The following is a 26,223-nucleotide window of genomic DNA, read 5'->3' as shown; positions in this document are numbered from 1 at the left end:
GAAGATTTTGAAATATTTCTGTTGACTAAAACAAAAATAAAAAAAAAACTTAAAAATCATTTTATAATGGAAAAAAAAAGTACAAACGTCATTGCTTCAATAGGCAAAGGGTCTCATGGTGTTAATTGTAAAGTTGAACTTTCTGACAAAGAATTAAACAAGAAGTTATGGGTTGGTATATTTGTTGTAATGAGACAATTTAGTAATCAATATTGTCAATATAAATTTATAGATAGTAAAAAACAAGAGACAGTTATTTCTTTTGACCCATTACCTGATGGAATGTATGAAGTTAGATTATTTGAAGATGACTCTGTTTTATTCGTGGGAAATAAATATAAATTAATTTGTGTTTCTAATAGGATTTGTATAGGTGATGTAGTAAAGATCACAACTCAATTTGATGAACATACTCCTTATTTAATTCATGTCTTCTATAATAATATTTGTTCTTCAGAAGATGTAATTGGATTGTTTACTTGTGGAACACCATCAATGAAATCATATCTAACAAAACAAACTGTATCAACCACTAAAAATGAAATTACATTTGACCTTTCTGAATTACAATTGGATGCAATGGTTGGTGATAAAGAACTTACTTCTCATAAATTTGAATTTAGATATTTTAAAAATTGTTCCTCAATAGCAAACACAACAGCTCCATCTGGATTTTCTTCTCCATTTACTTTACCTACACCAACAGTTCATGCTCAAAGAATGTTTGTCATATTTTTTTTTATTTTTATATTTAATGTCTAATGAGATATAGGTCAGTTGATTATATTAATGTTTCTTTCACAAACAATCATTATAATGTATGGGCTGGACTATATACCACTGATTCTTTAAAACCTTTAGCACATGCCTTTGCAGAACAAGAAAGTTTAACAATTGCAATAAAATATCGTTATACACCAAATGAGCATTACACAATAAAATTATATTCCAATTCAAACCAATTATTGGCAGTATGCGAATTGACAAAATCAGAAAGTTATATTTAATAACTATGAAAATAATATTTAAAGTAACTTCTTTATTTTTTTCAATATCAACTACAAGTATTTAGCATTAGTGGAATTTTATGATAGTAACAAAAGCTATCTATCTTTATTCATTCTAGCATTATCAAAATAAATCAAATGAGGAATTCTATTTGTTCTATTTGTTGAAGATTATGTTAAAATACATAAAATAACCATAAGTCATTGGAAATCAACCTTCACCAATTAATGGCACTTAGTCAAATAATAAAATTAGAAAGTGAAAACAAAAAAAGAAGAAGCAAAAAAATTATCAATGAAATATCATGTTCTTTGTAAAGAAGCAGCATTTATTGCTGTTGACAAAACAACTAAAAAAGAAGTTGACTTTATCACTTATCATAATTATCAGTATTATGTCACTAGTAGTCTGATATTTGATTGAGGTATCCATAGCATACTTCTAAATAAATAAAGAAAAGAGAGAAAAGACAAAATTTTAATTCTTCTATCAACTACGGAAGAAACAAAATCAAAAAAAAAATAACCAAATTGGGTTTATTTAATCATAAAGAATAACTGTTATACTTAACATTTATACAAGGAATACAATGAGATGGATGGTTGATTAATATTCAAAAAAAAATTAAGGCAGACAAAAGACTATTTCAAGTTTATCATCAAAAACTCATTTATATAAAAAGTTCTATTTAAGAAATCTTTCATTATTACATAACCAATAACACAAAGTAATTTATAGAATTTTCCTTACTACTTAACTGTTTATATAAACAATTCTTAAATAAAAATTTTGAATGGAAATTCAATGAAAAGAAATCTTAAAAAAAAAATTAATTTAACGATCAAAGTTATATCACTTGAACTACTAAAAATATTATTCATTCAACCAAATAACCACAAACATAAATTAATTCTTTTTCCTATTGAAATCTCTTTAGATTTTCTGATATTGTTTACTCTCTCTAAAAAAGAACTAATGTCCATTACAAAAATATTCTTTGAAATAAAAATGAAACACACAACTAAAATGGAAACTTTCCATCAAGTTTTTATTCAACTTGTTATTAGTACATTAACTTTCAAAACAACTTTCATATAACAATATTAGTCATTAAAAACAATATATAATTTTGTTATTTAAAACAAAATTAAAAAAAAACCTAAAATTCAACTCATAAATAGAAACAAACAACAATGAGTAGTGATAGTGATGACTGGGATTGGGATAATGGAAATGATGAAACTTCATTTAGGACACCATGTTTATTTTGTAAAGAGTTTCTTGACATTGACCTTCTTTTAAAACATATGAACGAAAAACATCATATTTCATTTGAAGAACTTTACCAAATTGCACAAGGGAATCAATATAATTACATTAAATTAATTAATTTCATCAGAAAGAATAAAATAAATGTAGAAGAAGTAAAAAATTTTAATGCAAATTTCTTTGAAGAAATAGAAAATAATAAATATTTATTGCCAACAATCAATGGAGATGGGTTATTAATGATTGATGCCAAATGGAATGATGATGATATTACACTTGCTAATACTATTGATAAAATGGATGAACTAGATGATTCTACACAACAAGAATTACTTGAAATTAAAAAAGAAGATGAATCAGCAATGAGTGTTGAGAAAAAGTCAAAACATTCAGAAGAAAGTGATGACTAAATAATTGAATAAATTCTTTATATATATTAAAGTAAAAAAAATTAGTTTAATACAAAGAAGAAAAATCAATCAAGATGTTCTTGTTTTAAAGGTTTTGGAATTCTTATTCTTCCAAAGATTAACCCATAATCCATTAATGGAATGTGTGGTAATAGAATTTGACTTTCTATAATCACTGATGCAATTAATGCCACTCCAATATATCCTCCCCATAATGCTAGTCCAAACGATGAATGATAATATAAAACACACCCAAATGAAATGAAAATTCTTCCAAGTGTTGGTCCATGGATATAACAAAAATATTGTTCTTTTTTCCTACCAAATCAAACCTTATTATTTCATTTTTTAAATAAATTAAACAAACCTTGGTTTAATTGATAATGAATACATAGAAATTAAACTTCCACTGTGGAAGTATGAAACCAAATATAAGATTATTCCTACACTAACAAAATACCAAACACATATATGATCAGCAAAATAATTATCTGCAAATGAATCAAGATAAAGATTTAATGTCCAAGCCCATTTACATGTCAGAAAGAAGGCAATGTCAAGTACTAATTGAACAATAAACATTCCATAAAACCATATTTCTTGTTTCATCTTAAATACTATTTTAAAATTTTATAGTTCTTATTTATTAAAAGAAAAAGAAAAAACCAAATGATATACAATCATTAGATAACCATACCATCTTGTTCTATTTCATAGTCACTGATTATAGTTGTTTCATTATTCTTCATTACATCTTTTAGAAAATTTCTATACTCACTTTCTTCTTTGATAAGTTTAAATGAAATAGGACATTGTGTTGATATACATTCAAAAGGATATTGTAATTGACAATACAAACATCTCTTTTTCATATCTATTAGTCTTTGTTCCATCTCTTTGATATGTAATTGACATTCAGCAATTACAATTCTTTTATCATATGAACATGTTTTACATAAATAACTTTCTCCTATAATTTTTTTATTACATCGGATGCATTTATGGATTAAATAATAATCTTCTAATCTTACTTTCTTATCTTTTCTTCCTTCAAAAAGGATTGTGGTTAATGAAGTATTATACCATTTATTAATGTCAATACCACAAGGTAATAAAATTCTTTGTAATGCATTGTTAATTTGTTTATTAATATAATAATCACTATCAATAATCATTTGTTCTGATGCAGCAAATTGTGGGCTTACAGCGCTATCACATAATTTTCCAGATGATGTCCTAACAACAACATATTTAACTCTTTGTCCATACTGAAAATAGAAAGTATTATCTCTTTCTCTTTCTTTTAAAACGACTTTTGTTCCAATTGGTGGTTTTCTTCCTTCAGCATAATGCCTTCTATATGGTCTACTAATTACAAAGTCATCAATAAATCCTTCTCCCTTTTGGATCATTTCCCAGTTGATTTCTAAGTATTGTTTCATTCCTTCAATATCTTTATTTAATAAATATTTCATCACAGATGCCATCATCCCTCTTACAACTTCACAACTGTCTTTTCTTACAGCCTCAAGACCTTTAGCTTCAAGAGTTGGTTTTGTTTCACATTTTTCATACTTCATTCCAAAGTATCTTTTTTTTGTAACAGTAACAAGCGGCCAATACACTTTTTCTAATTGAAGTTTCATTGGAGGAGGAATAGTTTTATTAAATTCTTCACATAATTGTTTTCCAACTTCAAAGGATTCTTCTATTGTCTTACCTTCCATTTCTACAAACAAACTATCAGTGTCTGAGTATATTACTTTTCCTCCAAACTTTCTTTCAGCAAAATTGATGGCTTTTTCTAGTGTTTGTCGAGCTGTTTCAACAATAGCATCTGCAATTTCATTACAAGGCATTCTCCCAGATAGCCCAGCGCCTGTATATCCATAAACTACATTACATAACAATTTTAGTGCTAATTGTTGAAGAAAACATTTTTTATATGCTTCACTCCCTTTTGTAAACATCTTCATTCTTTCTTTAATGTGTTGTCTTGTTGATAACATTTCTTCAAGCATAATAGGTAATATCCCTTTTCTAACACATGCATCTACAAACATTATTCCATTCGCTACAACATGAATATTACCCTTAAGAGTATGTAAATTTTCTTTTTCAAAAGAGTATGTCATTGGTCCAATTTTTCTTTCAATATTAATATCATCTACATATCCTAGACATGTAGAATAACATATATTATAAGCTATTGCTGTTGTTGGGTACATAGAAAGAAAATCTAGTACAATAACAGGATTACTATGAAACCCAGACTGTGGCTCCATTACTAATGCAACACAATCCGTTGCTCTACTAGAATTCAGTTGATTATCACTTGGTGAAAATAACTTAAATTCACTCTTACTCACCCTTTTTAAATAACACTCAACCTTATATTGTGAACCTCGTTCTATTTCTCCTTTAAGAGGACAAGAGTGAAACTGTGCAAATTCTCGAATTCGGTTTATATAACCAAAATAGTCTAATAATAATAAACAACAATGAAACCTTAAAAAGGAATTTAATAATTGTTCTGGTGCATTATAACATAAATAATTAACATTTGGTAATGATACATTAAATACTTGCTTAGCAATATAATCAGTTTCATAATTGGAAAATTTACTACATTCCTTATAAATGTGCCACATATCTAATACTAATCTTCCTTTTATCCCTTTTCCATTTTGCAATCTATTAATTTTATCATTAAAACTTCCTTGTTTATAAAGTTTATACCTTTCATTAATGAATTGGATAGTAAATGAGCAATCTTCTGCTATTATCATATCTGCATCTTCATCATTGATTATTTTAATCAATGAATTGAAAAGAGATAATTCATTATGACAAATAATATCAATTGTTTTAAGTGTTTTATAAATGTTATGAAGATATTTAATAGCTTCTAAATCAGTGTGAATAAGATAAAATAAAGTCTTATTTCTAAATGATTGATAAACAATTATTCCTTCAACAGAATCATGTTTAGAATTTTGATATTTTCCTGTTGATTCATCAATTCTATGAAATAATAATTGAATACTAATTATACAACTGTTCTTACTTATTAATGGATTATTAATTCTATTTATCATAAAATATGAATAAGGATCATTTAATTTCTTTTCTTGATTTACAATATATTCATTATCATTGTTTTGAGTTTTTAAACTTTGAATTACATCCATGAATGATGGTGGTGGGATTGTACATATACAATGAATTGGATAAGTTGATTCATTTATTTCATTTATTTTTGGAATAATAATACCTTCGTGATATATATTTATTTTATGGTATTTTATTTCTTGTTGTATTTCAAATAAACTTGGTGGACTATCAAAGACAATAACATTTTCATTTGTCTTATAATTTATTTCTAATGTATCTGATGACTTTGGTTTATTTTCTTCAAATAAAACTTCTTGATTTATTAATCTATTATTTTTCTCTAATAAATTTATTTGAAGTGTTTTATTTCCTTGTTGAACTGATTCTTCTATACTTTTGTTTTCATCAAAAAAATTATGTCCCTTGTTTTGTAAGGTTTGAGTGAAAATTTTATTATTGTTTCTTTGTATCTGAAAGTTGGTGCATGAAATTTGACTTAATAATTCTATTCCTGAAGTTTGATTCTCATCTTCTCCTTCTTCTATTTCCATTCTCTCTGAAGAGTCTATACTTTCATCTAAGCTTTGATGAAACTGTATAGAACCATCTAACTCTATTTCCAAATCTCCAAACCCATTAGTTTTATCTTGTTCTTCACATTCCATTTTACTATCATCCTCACTTGATTGTTTAAAAGTAATTTCCTCCTTTTCTTTTTCATTTATTTGAAGACTAGAAAATTTTTCATTTTTGTTGATTAATTCTTGTGTGACTTCAACCTCTTCATTAAAACTATCAAATTCTATTTCTTCATTCCAATCATATATCTCCTTTTCAAAAATCTTGTTAATATTCATCTGACTGATTTGTGTCATCATTTGTGTTTGAAATTGAGTATTTTCTCTAATACCTCTCCCTGGATTCAAATTATACTTTTCTATTATTCTTTGAAGTCTATCAATATCAAGAAACAACTTGTCATTATATTCTTGAAAAGTCATTTGAGTAATCCATTTATCAATAAGAATTTTACCATTCTCTGAAAATGATTCAGTTTTACTTCCTCCTTCTTCACAATTAACAAAAGGAGATGTTCCCCAATATACTCTAAGATTTCCATTTCTCAGTCCATCTTTTGTTTCTGAAGCAAACTCATTTGGACTTAATACTTTACAATCAATATAATATTCATGTTTACATTTAGTTTTTCTATGGTCTGATATTAAAGCATTAAAATGAACAAATATCATTGTTCTTAGTCCTAAATCAGTCATAAATATAATGTCAGGACTAAGATGTGCCTCATATATATTTATATCCATCTCATTACAAATCTTCCTTACTTGATTAATGTCTTTATGATTTTTTAACCAAACTCTTCCAAAGGTATGTTTCCTAGTATGGTATCCAACAAATGGAATCCCTTCAATAACTTCTAAATGATCGATAATTCTGTACTGTTTTTCTTTGGGTTTTTGTTCATTAATTACTTCATTTATAGTTTCAACAAGATCAATAAACACATCCCCAATTGGTTCATTAATCTTCTTATTCAATTCAGTTAAATCAATATCAAGATGTGGTTTCCCTACTTATCATTATTTTTCCTCTAATAGGTTCAAGAAACAAACAACCATAAAAAATAATACAACAAGTATTTCCATCTTCTTGATGACCAAATGAATAAACAAGTTGTTCACATTTATTTTCATTTATTTCTTTTTTAATTTCACATTGAAACACAAGATTTTCAATTGTACAAATAACCATCCCAATTTCTGTTAAGATAAATTAAAGATAAAAAGATAAACCAGAATTAACAATATCAAAAAATTTAATCTATATCATCTCTTCTTCATTATCACTTTTTAGACCTTTTTTTCTCTTGTCTCTTTTCTATTTTTTCTTTCTTTTGACGTGGTTTCTTATCTAAAGAGGCAAAATATTGTGCAACTAAAGACCCTTGTTGTGCTCCAGTTTTTATATCAGCATCAGTAATAAGATCAATACCTTCTTTCCCTTGAGGATATTCATGAATATTGTTACATGAGATATCAATTGATTGAATCTTTTTAAGGTCAAAACACAATCTAATTGGTACATTTCTGATTTTGTTAGAGAAAAGATTTAATCTTCTTAAATTCTCTAATTGGAAAATCTCATCTGTAACTTCTGTTATTTCATTTCTTTCCATTTCAAAAATCTCCAAATTTTTCAACTTAAATACGCAAGCTGGAATTTCTGTAAATTTATTGTCACTCAAATTCAATTTTTTAATTTGAGTCAATGTACCAAAACTATCAGGTAAACTTCTTATAGAATTTGTACTAAAATTGATGGAAGTTAATTGTTTCATATGTTCAACACAATCTTCTTTAATAGAACGGATAACAAGTTTTGATAAATCAATTGAAGTAACCCCCTCTTTTTCAGAACGGATTAACTCATCACGTAATCCACCTTTTCTTACTGTTCTATCATTCACTTCAAAATTAGTGTTTGCTAAAATATGTTCAGCCTCTTGTTCATTAACACTCATCCCCATTGCTTTCATAGCAGATACAATAGCCTCAATTGTTAATTCTCCTTCATCTTTTTCATCAACCTCTTCACATTCTTCATTAATTTCTTTTCTTGACTTAGTTCCAAATTCATCATAGATATATCTTTTAGATGGGTCTTGAAGGACTTTATATGCTTGTTGAACCTCGTGGAATTTTTCAAGAGATTCTTTGTCATCAGGGTGTTTGTCTGGATGATATTTTAGAGACATTTTATAGAATGCTTTCTTTATTTCATTTTCGTTTGCAGTCTTAGAAATTCCAAGGACTTCATAATAGTTGATAGCTTTTTGTTTGTTATCTTCCATTTATTTGAGTTAGATGTTCCACTATTTTTTTCTTTAAGGGTTTTCTCAATTTCTCTTTATTTTTCTGGAAAAAATAAAAATGTTTTTTTTTTTCATATTTTGATTTGTTAAAATGGAGAATATGTTAATTGAAAGTAATTCCAAATTTAATGGATTTTTTAACCCTACGTAGTTAATTTGTTTCCAGTTTATTCATGTCAATTGAAGTAACTTTAATTCAAACTGATGTATTTCCTACATTAGAACAAACATTAAATAACATTGAAAAATTAATTAAAGATACTCAAAGTGACTTATATATACTTCCTGAAGTTTTTTCAACTGGTTTTGGAGAACATTTAGAAAAATTAGCACATCCAAATGGAGGTCAAAGTGTTATTGACTGGTTGATAAATCAATGTAAGCAAAAACACTGTGGATTTGCCGCTGGAATATTAATAGAAGAAAATAAAAAATATTATAATCAATTAGTTTTAGTTGATGAAAATGGAGTTATTGCTAAATATAATAAGACTCATTTATATCGTTTAGGGGGTGAGAGTTTATTAGAAGCAGGACATGAAAAGATAATAGTTAATTTCAGAGGGTTTAGGATGTTATTAACAATTTGTTATGACACTCGTTTTCCTATGTTCGTAAGATATAATTATGATTATGACATCATTATTAATCCAATTAACTATAATTATAGAGTACTCAATGTGGCTGATAAATTTGCTGCTTGTAGGGCAATAGAAAATGGGTGTTGGGTTTTTTGTCCTAATAGAATTGGAAAAGATGGGTTGAACTTAACTTATAAAGGACATTCCTTTGTATACAATCATTTAGGAATAAAAATTGCAGAAGCTAAAGAATCTAATGAAATTATAACTGTTCATTGTAATTTAAAAGAAATTAATGACTATCGAGCAAAAATTCATTTAGGAAATGATTTTGATTCTATCAAAATGAATGTCCCTTATAATACAATCACATTGTAAATCAATTTAATTTATCATTATCTATAACAAGAAAAAGATTCATTAAATTTATGATTGTTTCTTAGTTTTATTATAATGAAAATAGTTTAAATTGAATTGCATTATTTGTAAAAGAATTGAATGGAAATTCGTTTAGTTAAGAATAGAAGATTCTTTTTTGATGAGGTTAAGAAATTTTCACTTTTTATTGGTATTTTTATCATTTAAAATAGTATTATTCTTTTCAACTTAATGAAAATTCAATACATAATATGTTATAGTTAAATTATAATATATTTTGATTTCGCTTATTAGTAGTTCACTCAAACTTCACCATGGAATTTTTTTCAAATTAGTAGAAAACTCAAAACTCAAAAATAACAAATCATAATATCTGTAATGGAACATCATATGACTCTTAATTGTAAACCTTATGTCCCTACATCAAGATTATTATATGGAGATAAAAAAGATTTAATAAGTCTTTTTCCTAGTCTTAGTGAAATCGAAATAGAACGCTCAAAGAGGAAACTTTGTTTAACAAAAAAACAAGCCGATGTCCAGTTTTGTATAGAAGAACTTGAAATTGTTCATGAAGATTCTATGAGTCCTATTAATTCATTTTCTCCAAGAGTAACACAAGAATTAGAGAATAACTGGATTGAATTAGTAAAATTGTAATTAGTTGTATTTACTGCTTTGTAATTCAGCCTTTCATTAATTTGATTATCATTGTTCAGAAATTTTATTCTTCGGTTCTTCTTTTCGTTTCATTTTCTTTTTTTAAGATTTGATTAGAATAATTTATGATGATTTTAATACATTCTTAATAAATTTATGAAATCTTTTTATAGAACACTATGATTTATGATAAAAATATTCCAAAACGAACTTTTCTTTTTTATTCTTTAAGGAAAAGACAATTTTTGTTGACGTTAAACTTTATTATTACTTTAATACATACTGTTGATTGTTATGAGAATTATAAATATGGAGATAAATGTTATTATGTGATTTATTACATTAAGTTGTGTTTTAAAATTCTAGAGTTTATAACAATATACCACATATTCTTAGAAAAAAATCCAAAAACGTCAACAAACCGTAAAATTAAGATAATTAAGTTTTCTAAATCTTTTATATTTCTCGGTCAAAGAAATAAAGTATTAATTCTTTCTTTGTATTTGTATTAAAAGTACAATTCAATAAGAATGACTTAGAAAACTAAGGTATTGGTTATAAACACAAATGTAGAATGAATTATGTACTTTAGTTACCATACATATATGTCATTCATATTTATTTTGTTTCATTTTAGATAACATAACATCAGTCTATTTTCAAGTAAGATTTGTCTAATTCATAAGACTACTATTAAAAGAATTTAATTTTAATGAATACTTTTATCATTTAGATTAATTCAACTCTTCAAATTTGGTAGAAAACAATAAAAATGTTATTTAAGTTACTGACATTTGTTTTATTCACAAAAACATAATTTCAAATAATAAATACACATTGCTCTACTAAAATTTAGCACAGTAGGAATAAAAATGTTCATTATAAATAACACTATATTCTGAAAATACAAATCAACAATAATTTCTTTTTTTTTTCAGGCAATTATTATAAAAAAAAAACAATAAAGTTGAGAAAAGTGTTTTATATGACAAATATTAAGAATAATAATAATTTTAGTGTTTTTAATTGAAGAGTTTTAGAAAGAGAAGAAATAGGAATAATAATCATAATATAATTTTTACCAAACAATTTTTGTGTGATGATCTGAATCAATAAGAAGTAAATAAAATAAATTAATAAAAACCACAAAACACTCAACAATGAATCAGAATAACAAACTTTTTACAAACATCACAAACAACTATAAAACCTAAGGAACTAACCAAAACTAAACACTTATACTGTGTATGAGTAAGTCATCAGAAGGCTCAAAAGAACCTGCAGAGAAAAAAATAAGTTCAAGGAAAAGTGTAATTGAAAGAAAAAGTTTAAGTATTTTGAATGAGAACAGAAGAGCAGTTGGGTATCTATCTTTATTAAATAGTATGGGATATACTATTATACTGAAAAGACCAAAGAAAGTAAAAGTAAAATCATTATTGCCATTTCTTCATATTCAGAAAATACTTGCACCAAATGGTGAAATAATTTTTTCATTTGAAGACGTAAAGAGTATTGCTTATAAATTAAAAGTAGGTGATGGTAAAACTGACCAAGAACGTAGAATTACTCAATACATAAAAAATGTTGAAGTTAATCAAATGATTGAAACAATAATACACTCTAACCTTGTTTTTAATTGTGAAGAAGGGACAGTAAAACCTTGTTCAATTAATTCAGAAATACCTTCCCAACGAAGACTAGAATCTTGTGTTATTTTTGATGGGACAGATTATAGATTTTTAGGTTTCAAAGAAGAACAAACAGTACTTTATCTTGACTCACTTCATAAAAAATTATTTGAGCAAGCATCATCAAATGACTTTGATGTTCTTCCTTACACTCTAACTCTTAAACCAACAATGCAATTAATGAAAACTGTTATTTCACAAACTACATCAAATAAAGACCTTGAAAAGATTTCAAGAACAATAGATCAATCTCTCCAAAATCCTTCTCATTCAAATTGGTCTAGTTTATACAAAGAGCCAACTGAGTTTATAGACCCAAATCTAAGTGAAACTACAGACAATTAAAGAATAAATGTACAAGAACTAATTTTATCAAATTAATTCCTTTTTAATTTTTAATCGCTTTATTTGTTTATAAATTTTAAATCAATAATTTTTAAATAAAAAATTTATTAATTATCATTTAATAATCCAATTTAAAAAATTCCAAACTTCTTTTTATCTTCTGAAGAATGTCCAACTGCATTTTTGATTCCTTTAAACAATGAACGTTTTTTCTTCTTTTCTTCTTCTGTAGATGATTGAGACTCATAACTTATTGATTCACTTGATGAAGATGTTGACCTAATTAAAGAAGTTCCATCAGTACGAACAATACTATCATTAGATGAACTGTCTTGAGTGTCTACTTTATCTTTGTGAGTTGAATTTCTTTTTTCTTGTTTTAGTTGTTTTTTAATTGCTTTTTCTTCTGCTTTCATTTGTTTTTTAATTGCTTTTTCTTCTGCTTTCGTTTGTTTTTTTGCCTCTTTAATTTCTTGTTTCTCAGATTTTCTTTGTTCTTTATTTTTCAAAATAAAATGTGGTAGTTGTAACAGTTCTTCTTGTACATGATCTTCAGCAAAATCAAAGGAAGGGTGTTGCATGTCTTTTATTGAAACATTACCAGTAACAGAAGAATCACTATCTATTGAATTGATTATTGAACTACTGTCAGTAGTTTGAGAAGGTGTTTTCATAATAGTGCTATCAGATATAGTTTCAGTTTGACTTTCTAATAAGTTTGAATTATTTGATTTATCTTCTATTTTTTGTGTTTGGGTTATAGGTAATCTTGGTTGTTCATTAACTGAAGTTTTTGGGACATTTTTGACTAACCCTTTAATCTTTGTTTGTAACATAAGACAAGACGTTGGTTTTTCATAATGAATAAATACTGTTTGTTCATTATTAAGTTTTAAATTAATTCCATTGATTCCTGTTGAAATGTCTTTAATATATCTTAATTCAATTTCATCAATAAAGTGTAAATGGAAATAATCCATAATAATGATCCTCTTATTTGTTAATGCTATAATTTTGTTATCTTCAGTTTCTATGAGGTCAATATAATTTTCATTATTATTAATACAAATCTTTTTAATACATTCTTCATGAGTTTTTCCTTCAACAGTCTCACCTTCTTTAGTATTAATAGTGTAACTTCTCATTCCTTTTTTCGTACAATAAATAATAGGATCTCTTTTTCTTTCTTCAACTTCATCTCCATTAATTGTTTCTGCAATACCTTGTGTTGTACTTGACACTAAGTCTACAGCTCCTGTTAATGGCTTTGCAACTAATCCAACTAATCCTTTTCCAATTCCCTTTCCTAGTCCAACAATTCCTTCTTTTTTGGTATCTCTGACTGGATCCATGACAACTCCAGAAACACCTTGTATAACTCCATTACCAAGACTGCTTAATCCATTGGTTAATCCTCCAATAAATCCTTTTTCTTTTTTATTCATTTTTCTTTGTCTCTCTTTCATATATTGTTCGTCCATTGTTAAATTAGCAACTCCAGATGCTAAAGAACCCGAAATCTTACTTGCACTATTTAAAATACCAGCTCCTGTGTTTGTTATCAATGTTTTTGATCCTCTTCCAATTCCATAAGCAAACTCAGTTGGTGAAACGGTTAATCCTTGAATGGGTTCATAGAAAAAGGCTTTAACTCCACTTCCAACATTTGAAACTAATCCTACTGGATTACCTAAGAAATCAACAGATCCAAGAAGAAGATATAAATTCTTTATAACTTGGAATGAGACATGGTTAATAATCATTGACACAAACCTGTCAGTCTTTTCATAACAGTTTGATACAAAAAAGTTATTTATTGGTAATGGTGAATGGTCTAAATTACCTAACATACTTCCAAATGTCTTGATAATTGTAGTGATACCATTTGATGGCAATACATCCAATCCACTTCCTAATTTAAATGTGATTACAAATTTCATTGGTTGTAATTGGAAGTCTTTGAAATATAAATAAATTGGTGGAGAAACAGGTGGAATTTCTATTTTATATGGTTGATATACAACTTTAGATGGTGGAAGAGCTTGTTCTAATGGTAATGAAGAAATATAATTTAATAAATCAAACGCAGAAGCGCCATCTATCATGACATCAAGTTGTTGAAGTAAAAGAGTGAAATATTCAAATTCAATTGTGGATAAGTCAGTGACATTTCTTTTAATCATTGTTATATGAAGAGCTTGTTTTTGATGTTTTGAATCCTTTTCTTTATGAGTTAGTAATAAAACTGGATAAGGTGATCCAAGAGTCATGTTATCAATTTGAATATCATTTAAATTTAATACAACTTTTATTTGATCTGAAGTAAGTAATGTATTAACACAAAGTTTATCCAATGTAACACACAACATATCGTCTGGCCAATCATTTGATAGATTTATAACAGTTTTATTAAGAGTAATATTTGCAATAATGTTCATATTTTGTTTTGTTAGTTTATTATTCACTTCTTTCTTGTTACTTAATAACAAAGTTCTTGTTCCATTTCTAACAATAACTTTTACAGTAACACCATCTATAGGTCGATAGTATTTGTTAATTTTATTTAAGTCAACCGCTATACACTCCTTTTCTTTAATGCATATATTAACCTTAGGTTCTTTTAACGGATTTGGTAAATAATAATCAATAGTTTTATTCTCATCAACAATTTCTTTAATTCCATCTTGTATAACAGTAAATTGAGTATTAGTGTTATTAATAATTTTAAATGGAGATGCTCCTTCTTTTCTTTCATATATTGAAATATATGTAGCATGTTTAAAGTTTTTAACAGATATATCATATCCTTGTCCTCCTATTTTACATGGATATTCAGCAACTTCATCTAATGGGAACGCAATACTAACTCCTTCATTAACTTCAATTTTGAATTTTCGTTCACCTTCTCCAATAATAAGGTTTTTGCAACATTTTGAAATTCTTTCATTTTCGTTTTCAATACCATTATCACTTTCAATAATATTATCAACTCCACCAGCATTAACTTTAATTGTATTTTGTGTAGTGTTACAGAAAATATAATTATTAAACAATTTAATAAATCGAGTTCTTGAAAATCCTTGTTTGCCTAACTCAATTTCATATCGGATTGATTTTATACTTCCATTACTTTGTTTACAATCAACAACTTTCTTAAATCCAACTTCAGTACATGGACATGGATCTCCATAATTGTAGTCATTTGGTTTAATATGAATTTTATTTGAACTAGGGTCTAAATTAATTAAACACATAACAAATGGTTTTCCATTACATGCAATACCATCTGATGGAAGTCCAACAATTTCTTTCTTTCCAGTTATTTCATTAGATGCCAAAAACAGTGGTTGATTAGAATAGTTAAACATGAAACTAGAAGCATAAAACACAATATGAGCATGTTTATACATTATTGTTTGTTCTACCATTAAATATCCTTTTCTTTTGGATGTGTCATGAACTTCAACATATGAAGTACCACTCTTTAATTCATATTTTCCTTGAACAACAGAATTAGATGACTCAAATGTCTTAAACATTACTGAAATAATTTGACGTTTACTGAGATATAACTCAACGTTTGCATTAGATGGAATAGATAAAATTTCTCCATTAACTCCAATATTCATTTCATATGGAAGTTTATTTTCTATAGTATATGTTGGCATAATTTCGATTCTAAGCTCTTGATCTCTTGGACTTTCAAATCTATTCTTTAACTGTATATTAACTATTACTGTTTTACTTGGAGAGTATTGATTTAATTCTACTTTCTTAGTAAATTGTTTTGCAATCAACTCATCAATACTTCCTATTTTAATGCCATTTTGTTCATTACTTCCATCTTTCATATATAAGTCGCCTCTACTAAAACGAATGGGTAATGACCGTTCACTATGTTTTGAAACTGATATTAATTGATGCTTAATATAAAAGTCAAAATCTATATCAGTTTTGTTACTAATAATTACATCCCCATGAATATAAACTAATTTTGTTCCATCACTGCGAGTAATAACTTCTGAAACAATTGGACCAATATTTTCTTTATTATCTTCTGAATTAAAATGGAACATTTTAGGTGCTTTAGATACAATAACATCAGTTTCTAATAAATAGTTATTAAATACAATATTTCGTTGGAAAGCCTTAGTAATAAGATTTCTTCCAGTTGAATCTTCATATGAAATATTATTTTCTTTTTCAAAGTCAAATAGTAATGGTAGAGTTTTGTCTTTCTCCAAAACAATAGTATCTTTTTCTTCTTGATTTGTAAGAAGAAGTTCTTCTCCAGTTTCATTAAGATATGAAACATAGGCAATTGATGAAGTTTCTTGTTGAGAATGTTTTTGTAAAATTCCTACAGTTTCGAGTATTGATGTTAAGGTTCCATGACTTATATTTAATTGAATATTTCCAATAGAAATATCAGTAAATATATTTTGACTAATAAAAACAGGACTAATGAAAACTTTAGTTTGAATTGGAAATTCTTTTATTAATGGTTCATATTTCATTTGAAGATGGTTAAACATATCAACTTGAATCGAAGAAATTAAAGACCCGATAATATTATCATCTTCAATAAAGGCACTTGCTGTAAGTAAATTTACTTTAGTAAGTAAAAGTGGCAATGTTCTTCCTTGTAAATCATTAACAAGACATACTTCTATTGGTTGAATAGAAATATCTGCTGATATTTTCTTTTTCATAGAAGGAATAATTTGGTAATATTGACTAACAGTATCTTCATCACTTTCTTTTTTAATATAAGTTGGTTGTTGAGTTATTAAGATAGATTTATTTAAATTGTCAACAAAAGAAAGAATAGTTTGAATATCATTGAAACTAATGAATATTTTCATAACATTTAATGTATTTATATGAGTAACAATACACATTTCATTATTTTCTTCATTCCATAACTTGATAAGTAAGTTCATTTTTAATGTGTTTGAAATAATTTCATTATTTCTTTCTTTATGAATAAGATTTTTAACAATTCCTCGATGAAGGTCAATATCATTTAAATTGATATTCGCACTAAGTACTGGTTTCTTTCCTTGCTTCATTTTTATATCACTTACTAATGAAATACCCGCTTTGATGTAAGAACTTTTTTCTTCATAAGGATCAACAATAAGAATCATATTAATTCCTTTAATTTCACCATGGACAAATAAATTGTATTGAGTTTGAGAAATATATTCAGGAACATTTAATTGATTGTCTTTTTCAAAATTTGATTGTTTTAAAGTACTAAAATATTCTTCAACTGAAGGATTAATAATGAATTTTCTTTCTCCATTTTCAAAAATATTTTCTTCTCTTACATCAGATCGAAGAATTAATTTGAGATTATATAATTCATTCATTAACATTACTACAATATCATTAGGAAATTGTAATTTTTCACTTACAAATTTTACCAATTCATTTCCTTGTATTTGTTTTAACGTAAGTTCTTTTAATTTATCATTAACTACAATTTCTTGTTTAATATCAGTAAAATTGGCTTGTTTATAAATCAATTCAACTAATTTAATAATTGTCAAATCGTTAATATGATCTTCTGTTTTTTCATTATTTGTTTTAGTCTTTAATTTGTCTATTAAACCTTTCTTTTCTTTAAATACTAGCTTAGCCATTCTTTCATCAAACTCGACTTTTTGAAGAAGATTAATTGTTGTTGCTTCAAGGAGCGTATCTACTGGAATATAATTATCATTTTGAATTTTTATTTGTTCATTGTTTGTCTCATCTTTTGGTAAAAGTTCAATTATTGAATTTATATATGTTAATGTATCTCCAATAAACTCAGGATAAAGACATAATGTTAAATGGTCAAGAGTAAAATGATCAATAGAAATGTAATTTTCTTTGAGACACATTTTGAATTTAAGCTCTAATAAATTAGTGTTGTCAATTGTTCCAAATACTCTATTAACAAGTAAAGGTTTTGGGGTTGTTCTAAGGTCGTCGATAATAACATTTCCAAGAATCGTATTAATATCAATAAATTCATTAATTGACTGTTTTATATTGGTATTAAGATTGTTAATACCTAACAACATTAATTTATCATTTTCTGAATCTCCATACTCTTTTCGTAATAATAAACTTATTGTACTTAATTTAATATCAATAATCATCTTTAATTTCTGTTGTGGTAATGGAGGCCATTCTTTATATTGTTTATTTTTAATTTCTATTTCATCCATAGTTTCTTTCTTGTTTGATAATTGTTTTGTTGTTTGGTTCTCTGAAGTTGATTTAATATTTTCTTGTATGAAAGTAACAAAGTCAAATATTGTTTTTAATTGATTATAACTTATTGATGTTTCAATGTTACTTATTGAACAATTAATAATAACTGGAAGAAATTCTTTCATTTCATCAGTGAAAAAATCAGGGAATTTTGGTGTAAGTATATTTGTCATAACACACACATTTTTGACTATATAAGCTTTATGATTATCAATAAACGTCGTTAATGTAATAGAATTAATTTCAATATTCATATTTTCAATATTTGGAGTATAATATTCTTCATTATATTGAATATTTTCACCATTAATAACATTACTTTTTATATACAAATTACCAAGATTTAATTCAATACAATTTATTGGATGATCTTTTATTGGAATCTTAATTGAAGGTCCTGCAATTTCACATTGAATTTTCATTATTTGAGGTTTTAATTGTCTCCAATTTTTATTTTTTAATGAAACAATACCTTGACTATAAGTATTGTTCAGATTTTGTTGTTGGATATATTCATTTTGAAGTTCTTCCATACTTGGAACATATTCTTGACTTTGTTGAATTGCTTTTATAAATGTTTCATTTTTAAATGGGGCATATAACTCTTTAATTAAAGACAATCCAAAAATAATATTAATTCTATTAATATTAGCTCCGATTGTTATTTTTTTCATTGCATTATTTATTTTAATCTTAGCAAGAACTAATGGTTGTTCTTGTGTGTATTTTAATAAATATTTATTTTCTATTTGCTCAGTAATCATATTAACAATAACTACATTTTGTACTTTACTTCTAATACTCATTCCCCAATTAAACATATCAATTCCTGTAGTAATTTCTTCTACCTCAGCTTTCATAACTTCTTTAACTTCATTTAATACAATAATACCACATCTTCTAATAGAAAGATTAATTATCATCTTTTTATTCATCTTTAATGTATCTCTCTTTTGTAATTTTTCTATGAGACTAGAAGTTTTATTGTCATGACTTTTATTTAATTTATATTCTTCAGCAATTTCTATCATTTCATTTTCTTTTTCATTTTCATCTTCTTTTATTCTTTGGTTATTTTCTTGACTATCTTTTATATTCTTTTGTGTTTTTTCATTTGTTGATGGTGGTACAAGACCAAGTGCCACAAGAGTTAATTGTCCCAATGTCTCTGGTCTTATTGCAATATGTAAATCTTCAATATGAGCTTGAATGTCCATATCAACTCCATTGTAATTAATAGCTTCTTTTTGTTTAATATTAACACTTGCATTTATAAATTGATTCTTATTATAATATTCACTCGACATAATAAATGATTTCCCATCATTAACAATACAGTCATCAATTTTAATTCTTCCAATTTGAGATTGAATGTCCATTTCAAATAAACTTTGATTAATACAACATTGAATATCACCAATACTCAACTTAAAAATATTCTTTGTTTCATCTTCTTTTTGTTTTAATTCAATTTCTACACTTTGAATTCCAAGTTCAATTAACATTAATTTGGATTGATCAATTTTAACTCTCATAGCTTTAAAATCTTCTTCTTTACTTTTTTCAAGTATTTTTAAATATTCTTCCATTTCATTATCATTTTCAATTATTTCATTTTGTTCTATTTTATTTGGTGATAATTTCTCCCATCCTTTACTCCAAACAGGAACAAATTCCATTAAATATTGATACCTTTGAACACTAAATTCTATTCCTATAAGATTAACCATTGTACTTAATTTTATTTGAGGAAGTTCTTTAGTTTTATTTACACAATTACCAAATTGAATAAAAACAGATATTGGTTTTATTAAATAGTTTTGATGTTCAGTTGGAAGATTTTCCTTTGAACAAACCATTTGATTTGATACAGAAACATCTTTAATATTAATGTCAAATACATCATACTTTTCTTCAGATTTTGATTGTATATTAATTTTTCCCAAATCAATAAGAACTGATTTTGTTTTTTCTTCATCTCCATTAAGTAATATTGCAATTTTAGGTGCAATTACATTTGCAGAAATATCCAATATCTGACGTTTTATAACTTGAGAAGTATTATCATTTAGTTTTATACCTTTAGTTGTTTCTTGGACTTTATTCCATGTATCAGCAAATTTATCAGCTGCAAATTGTTTTGCTTTAGCTAAAGAGGATGGATTAGGAAGTATTGCAAAATGAGCGATATTCATAATAAATTCTTTAGTAAGAATAATATCAATTGGTTGAACATTTGCATTTATTCTTAAATCGACTTTCTTGTCAAGTGGTTGAACATCAATAATAGTATGAATTAATGGGGTTTCAGTTACTTTATTAAGTACTTTATTCCAAGCTCGTTGAATTGAATTATCACAGATATGTAATCCAAGAACATCAGCACATAACAATAATCCTTGAGGACGAATAATAGCTTTTGCAGAAATATCATTTATAGAAATATTAATTATTTCTTTTGAATCTTCAGTTAAAACAATTTGAAGCTTTTTTAGCCAAATTCCAAATTTCATTTTTTCATATTCTGCTGGCTCTCCATGAAGTCCATTTGGATCAACAGTAAATTCACCAATACTATTTAAAGTTTTAGTATCAAAAGAAGGTTCTTGTTTAATAAAAAAACTTAAGAAATATTCTTTCATTCTTTCTATAAAAGATTTCTTTTTATTATATTCAGGATGTTCTTTAAGAAAAGTATTTAATTCTAAACGAGAATGTTCTCTATTGTGTAATATTTCTTCTAATTCCATATTATTTTCTAAATGTTCCATTTCTTTAATTTCATTTTTTGTTATTATTGGTAAAAATGTATATCCTAATGATTTTTTATATAATTCCATATAATGTTCATTATCTTTACCATTCCAATGAGGTTGATTCTTTTTTCTAACATCTTCAAGAATAACATTAAATGCATATTTCCACCATTTCTTTGGTTCTTTTTTAACTTGAGAGTTTTGAGGTCTATACTTAAGATATTTAGTTGACATTCCATATTCAAAAAACATATCTAATAATGATATAAGTTCAATATATTGTGTTTTATCTAATGAAATTTTCATATCAGTAATGTTTACTTGACCAAGTACTTTAGAATATTCAATTTTAAATCCTTTTGAAATATTAATTGCAGCAATAACTTCAAAAGATGTTGGAGAAATAAGAAGATGTTCTTTATAACCATTTTGTTTATTAAATGGTGTAATGATTAAAGACCTCATTAAAAGAATAAAATGCAAAGTGTTGTATTGACTAAAGTCAATAATACTTAGTTGTGGAACTACATAAACACTAAAGTTATTTAATGCAACAGATTTATATTTGAATATTGGTACTCCTTTAATAATTGGATTTTTAATTGAATTAACTAAAACTGATTCAATACAAAATCCAATTGTTAATGCTTTTTCTTGATTATTTGGTCTAATAAATTGAAAATGTATATTTTCAATTGTAATTTTGATATTTTCAATAACTTTTCCAATAAGTTGAGTTACAAATCCATCACTTTGATTTTTTGTTTCTTCAAATGCTTTTTGAATTTCATATTCAACAATTTTCATTTTTTTTTCGTTTTCTTTATCAGCTTTTGCCTTTTCTTCATTATACTAATTTTGTTATTATTATTTTTTTCTTTTTAATTTTTTTTTTGTTATTGTTGAACTAAAAATAGATTTAACAAACTGTAAAGATCTTTTGTGGTTCTACTAAACCAACAATATCACTAAGTACTACTTCTATTGGTTTGTGTAATAAATCAGACCATGGAATTATTACTTTTAAATTTCCTAATACACCTCTAGTAATAGAAATAGGAAGATTAAGAAAATCTAATGCTGATTTTTTAAGTTCTAAATTATTTAATTCAATTTGTCCATTTAAAATTCCAAGTTTCAATTGGTCAGAAGTTAGTCCTTCAATAAAATTACCTAATGTAGTTGACAGGACTTGACTAACAACTCCTTCAAACACTAAAATCATAAATATTTAATTCTTTTATCAATTCTTTAAAGTCTCAAACTTTTTTGATTAATTATTTATAGTTCTTTGTTTTTTTGAAGTAAAAAATTGATTTTAATTTTGTTTGTTTTCAAATTTGTTTTGGTTAATAACATTTTTTGTTTCGTTTTTATAAATTAAAAAAAAATAGTTATATATAGCAATTTAAAATAAAATAATCAATATAAAAATAGAAAATAGTTTCTATAGAAAAAAATGGAATTAATCTAAAAACTTCCAATTCAATCTAATCTTTTTTTTTTAAAAATGAACTTCAAATCTTTTGTGAAGAATTAATATGCATAAATACATTAAATATCTATTAATTCCTTTTGATAATTTACCAAGACATTTACTTGTTGCATTTTTATATGATGCTTCGTGTTTTTTTTATTGGATTGTTGTTCCATTATTATTTAATGAACAAGGGGCAACTTCAGTTCAACTTGCTTTATTACAAACAATTTGTTTTGTTATTTATGCAATTCTTGCACCATTTGGTGGAAAATTAGCAGATAGAATAAGTCCCTTTATAGTAGTTAGAATGTCAATGGTATTTCTAACAATAGGAGAAGCTATTGTTGCTATATGGCCATCAAGTAAAATAGCAATTTATTTTTCTGCTGCATTTTGGGCACTTTCAGCATTTACATTTTGGCCTGCTGCTGTAGGGACTGTAGGTAAAGAAGCTGGTGTTGGTCATGAAGCTAGAAATTCAGGGTTATTTGCTGTATGTTGGTCATTTGGTAAAGCTATTGGATATGCAGCTGGAGGAACACTTAAAAGTTCATTAGGGTCAAGTACATCATTGTATATTTCAATTGGAATTAATATAATTATTGCAATTATATATCCTTATCGACATGTTAAATGGTTACGAGATAAAATTAAAAAAGAAAAAGAAGAATTAAAAGGTAATAAAGAAGATCCACTATCAAAAGAAACAGTTACAACAAATGAAAACAATAATAAAGATGATGTTGAAATTCCAATTGATGTTGTTAAAGTAATTGGAATAGAAAATACACCAAATAAATCAATTAAAGTAAAATGGACTGAACAACAATTAAAAAATAAAACATATACTTTTTTGGGGTATTTAATGCAATTAGGTATTTTTGGGACATCTGCAGTTGTTACAAACCAATACATTAAAATTGCTGATGAAAAATCAATTGGTATTCCAATGAAAGGTAGTCCTGAAGATAATTTTGTATCAATTAATTTTTGTATTATGTACATAGCTCAAACACTTACATTTGTTGCTATGAGTATTACTGATAAATGGACGTATAAAAGAACACTGTTTTTAATTGCAATGGCAGTATTTACATTATTCTTAATATTATTAACAGTTGTATTTAATCCTTATGTCATTTTCGTGATTTCATTTTTTGCTGGGATTGCTGCTGGTTTTAGTTATCAAACATCAACTTATTATTCTTTAAGAGCAAGTGAAAAATCAAAAGGTTTGTTTGTAGGTATTAGTGAAAGTGTAGCCGCATTATCTAATGGGTTATTACCATTATTTGCTGCTTTATTGTCTCAAGCATTTAATGTGTTTGCAACTATTTATTTCTGTATTGCAATTATGATTGTTGTTATGATTCTCTTTGAGATTCTGTACCATATATTAACTTATATCAATAAAAAAAGACAGGCAAAAAGAGTTAGTATTTCTAGTGATCCTCATGTCAATGAAAGTAATTCTACAATCCCACAAGAAAATAAGGAATATAAAACTGCTTCAATAAATGAAACAGACTAAGAATGAAAAATAACAAACTAAATTATTTTTAAGAAAACACCTAATAGTTAATTTACTTTTAAGTATTTAAAAGAATTTAATTAGCTTCACTCATTAGATTTTTTAATATTAATTCTGAAATTCATATGAAATAAATCACAGAAAGTTGTAATAAAAAAACATATGGTGTCATAAGAAAAAATTATATAAAAAAACAATATAAACGATACAAAAACAATTATTGAAAGTAACAAATTATCAACAATAGTCATCATTTTAAGTATTATTTATTAAAATGTTCATATAAATTAATTTAATGTTAATTTAAATAAACAGAAAAATTAGTTAATTAAGTGTTAATAGATTTTTCATTTATTCTTCCTAGTTTAGCGGAGATTAATCACTGAGCTGTTTAAAAAAGAGTAATCTTTTTCTTTAACTTATCATTTAACTTTTTCTTGCAAAATGAGAAACCCACTTCTTTACTTTATTTCTTCTTATTAAGCTTTTTCAAACTTCTTCTGCTTAATTCTTCTTTTTATTCTTTTGTTTATTTTCTGTCTTAATTTTAAACATTTTCTTTTTCTTTTTTTCTTGTTTTATGAATGAGAGAAGAGACTATTTCATTTCCACTATATTATTATGTTTAATTTTCTTTTAGTCTTATCCACACTATTACAAATCCTTTTCCTTGGTTAATACCTCCATATTTATTTCTTAATTTCTTTTTTTATTAATATCAATTCTTAAAGTACAATATGTAATATTCCACCATAATAAATTGTTGCACCCTTTACAACATTAACTAAAACATTTTTTATTCAATTACACCATCATAACCAGATAATAACAGAGAGAGTCAAAACATGAAATGTATTAGTGTTTGTGTGTTGTGTTGTTTCAGACGTTGCCACCTTTAGTCTTTCAATCAATATTACAGTAAAAATAAACGAAGGAATGAACAATACCAAAATAAATAAAAATGGCTATAAAACCTATTTAGGTTTATATAATTAATTATTTGAAAAAAATTATTAAAGAAAGTAAATGTTTCAAAAATTCAATAAAATAATTAAAGGATTTTTAATATTTTCATTAGAGATTAAATGACACAAAAAAATTAAAAATATAAGAAATGATTTAAGAAATGATTTGTTATTGATGTCGCCATATGTCAATAAAGAAATATGGAATTGACGTATTTTATAAAATATAACAATACAAAATATTTTGAAGAGAAAGTCTCTAAAATAAAATAAGTGATGTTGTACAACAATAATTCAAATAGTCTGTTATCAGTGAATTAGTTTAGAAAGACACACAACCAGCGAGTTCATTACAATTTTTGAAGTTATTATATAACTTAATAAGAAACTGAGAAGAGAAGTAAATAAAAAAATGAAAGAATTAATGTTTTATATAATTAAACATTAATACCCTATTAGAATATTTTTCTTTATAATAATCAAACAAATGAATTAAATTCTATAATAAAAGTTAATACCAATTAAACAAAATAAAATAACTCCTTTTATTGTTCTTAAAATTGAATTATTTAGTATATGTAGTAATTGATTTTTTTTCTACTTTGTTTTGAATAGCAATTTCACATAAAAATAAGCCAATCAATTTTATTTAGTTTCATATTTGCTATATATAGAGAAATGGATTGTTTAAATGAGTTAGCAAAAAAGGCTGTTTTTTAAGGTATTTGTTCTTTATGACTTTAAACATTTGGATTTTCTTAATAACATGGGATTTTCATGAAAAAGTAGCTTTTTTTATTTAATTAGAGTATCGAGAAAAAAGTAGGTTTCAGATATGAAAATAAATAAAATTGAAACATTATTCATTGGTTGTTTTT

The 26,223-nt window shown here is 25.6% G+C and overlaps 9 protein-coding genes across 9 annotated transcripts, besides 2 other annotated features; 5 read left to right on the top strand and 4 right to left on the bottom strand.

Moving 5' to 3' along the window:
- Nucleotides 1-66: 66 nt before the first annotated feature.
- On the top strand, nucleotides 67-1,007 carry EHI_068040 (uncharacterized protein; the record flags this gene model as incomplete). The annotated part of the gene is made up of 2 exons (XM_001913378.1): nucleotides 67-722; nucleotides 773-1,007. 2 exons carry the CDS (start codon nucleotides 67-69, stop codon nucleotides 1,005-1,007), a joined length of 891 nt encoding a protein of 296 aa, XP_001913413.1.
- A 1,194-nt stretch (nucleotides 1,008-2,201) lies between these two features.
- Nucleotides 2,202-2,687, top strand: EHI_068030 (uncharacterized protein; the record flags this gene model as incomplete). Its single annotated transcript, XM_651674.1, has 1 exon — nucleotides 2,202-2,687. One exon carries the CDS (start codon nucleotides 2,202-2,204, stop codon nucleotides 2,685-2,687), a length of 486 nt encoding a protein of 161 aa, XP_656766.1.
- A 65-nt stretch (nucleotides 2,688-2,752) lies between these two features.
- On the bottom strand, nucleotides 2,753-3,296 carry EHI_068020 (uncharacterized protein; the record flags this gene model as incomplete). Its single annotated transcript, XM_651675.1, has 2 exons — nucleotides 2,753-3,005; nucleotides 3,055-3,296. 2 exons carry the CDS (start codon nucleotides 3,294-3,296, stop codon nucleotides 2,753-2,755), a joined length of 495 nt encoding a protein of 164 aa, XP_656767.1.
- Nucleotides 3,297-3,370: 74 nt separating this feature from the next.
- On the bottom strand, nucleotides 3,371-7,571 carry EHI_068010 (DNA polymerase zeta catalytic subunit, putative; the record flags this gene model as incomplete). Its single annotated transcript, XM_651676.1, has 2 exons — nucleotides 3,371-7,389; nucleotides 7,433-7,571. 2 exons carry the CDS (start codon nucleotides 7,569-7,571, stop codon nucleotides 3,371-3,373), a joined length of 4,158 nt encoding a protein of 1,385 aa, XP_656768.1.
- Nucleotides 7,572-7,662: 91 nt separating this feature from the next.
- On the bottom strand, nucleotides 7,663-8,670 carry EHI_068000 (DnaJ family protein; the record flags this gene model as incomplete). The annotated part of the gene is made up of 1 exon (XM_651677.1): nucleotides 7,663-8,670. One exon carries the CDS (start codon nucleotides 8,668-8,670, stop codon nucleotides 7,663-7,665), a length of 1,008 nt encoding a protein of 335 aa, XP_656769.1.
- Nucleotides 8,671-8,864: 194 nt separating this feature from the next.
- Nucleotides 8,865-9,650, top strand: EHI_067990 (hydrolase, carbon-nitrogen family; the record flags this gene model as incomplete). Its single annotated transcript, XM_651678.1, has 1 exon — nucleotides 8,865-9,650. The coding sequence occupies one exon, from the start codon at nucleotides 8,865-8,867 to the stop codon at nucleotides 9,648-9,650; it is 786 nt and encodes a 261-aa protein (XP_656770.1).
- A 1,907-nt stretch (nucleotides 9,651-11,557) lies between these two features.
- On the top strand, nucleotides 11,558-12,346 carry EHI_067980 (uncharacterized protein; the record flags this gene model as incomplete). Its single annotated transcript, XM_651680.1, has 1 exon — nucleotides 11,558-12,346. The coding sequence occupies one exon, from the start codon at nucleotides 11,558-11,560 to the stop codon at nucleotides 12,344-12,346; it is 789 nt and encodes a 262-aa protein (XP_656772.1).
- Nucleotides 12,347-12,477: 131 nt separating this feature from the next.
- Nucleotides 12,478-22,594, bottom strand: EHI_067970 (chorein, putative; the record flags this gene model as incomplete). Its single annotated transcript, XM_651681.1, has 2 exons — nucleotides 12,478-22,221; nucleotides 22,298-22,594. 2 exons carry the CDS (start codon nucleotides 22,592-22,594, stop codon nucleotides 12,478-12,480), a joined length of 10,041 nt encoding a protein of 3,346 aa, XP_656773.1.
- A 316-nt stretch (nucleotides 22,595-22,910) lies between these two features.
- EHI_067960 (transporter, major facilitator family) lies at nucleotides 22,911-24,380 on the top strand (the record flags this gene model as incomplete). Its single annotated transcript, XM_651682.1, has 1 exon — nucleotides 22,911-24,380. One exon carries the CDS (start codon nucleotides 22,911-22,913, stop codon nucleotides 24,378-24,380), a length of 1,470 nt encoding a protein of 489 aa, XP_656774.1.
- A 315-nt stretch (nucleotides 24,381-24,695) lies between these two features.
- Nucleotides 24,696-25,025: a repeat region.
- A 76-nt stretch (nucleotides 25,026-25,101) lies between these two features.
- Nucleotides 25,102-25,277: a repeat region.
- Between the last annotated feature and the right edge of the window lie 946 nt (nucleotides 25,278-26,223).

The sequence above is a fragment of the Entamoeba histolytica genome, genomic scaffold (genome assembly GCF_000208925.1).
Source record: "Entamoeba histolytica HM-1:IMSS scf_1104750517335 genomic scaffold, whole genome shotgun sequence".
Lineage (NCBI taxonomy): Eukaryota > Evosea > Mastigamoebida > Endamoebidae > Entamoeba > Entamoeba histolytica.
The sequence above is the reverse complement of the archived record's forward strand: the minus strand, read 5'-3'. Positions and strand labels throughout refer to the sequence as shown.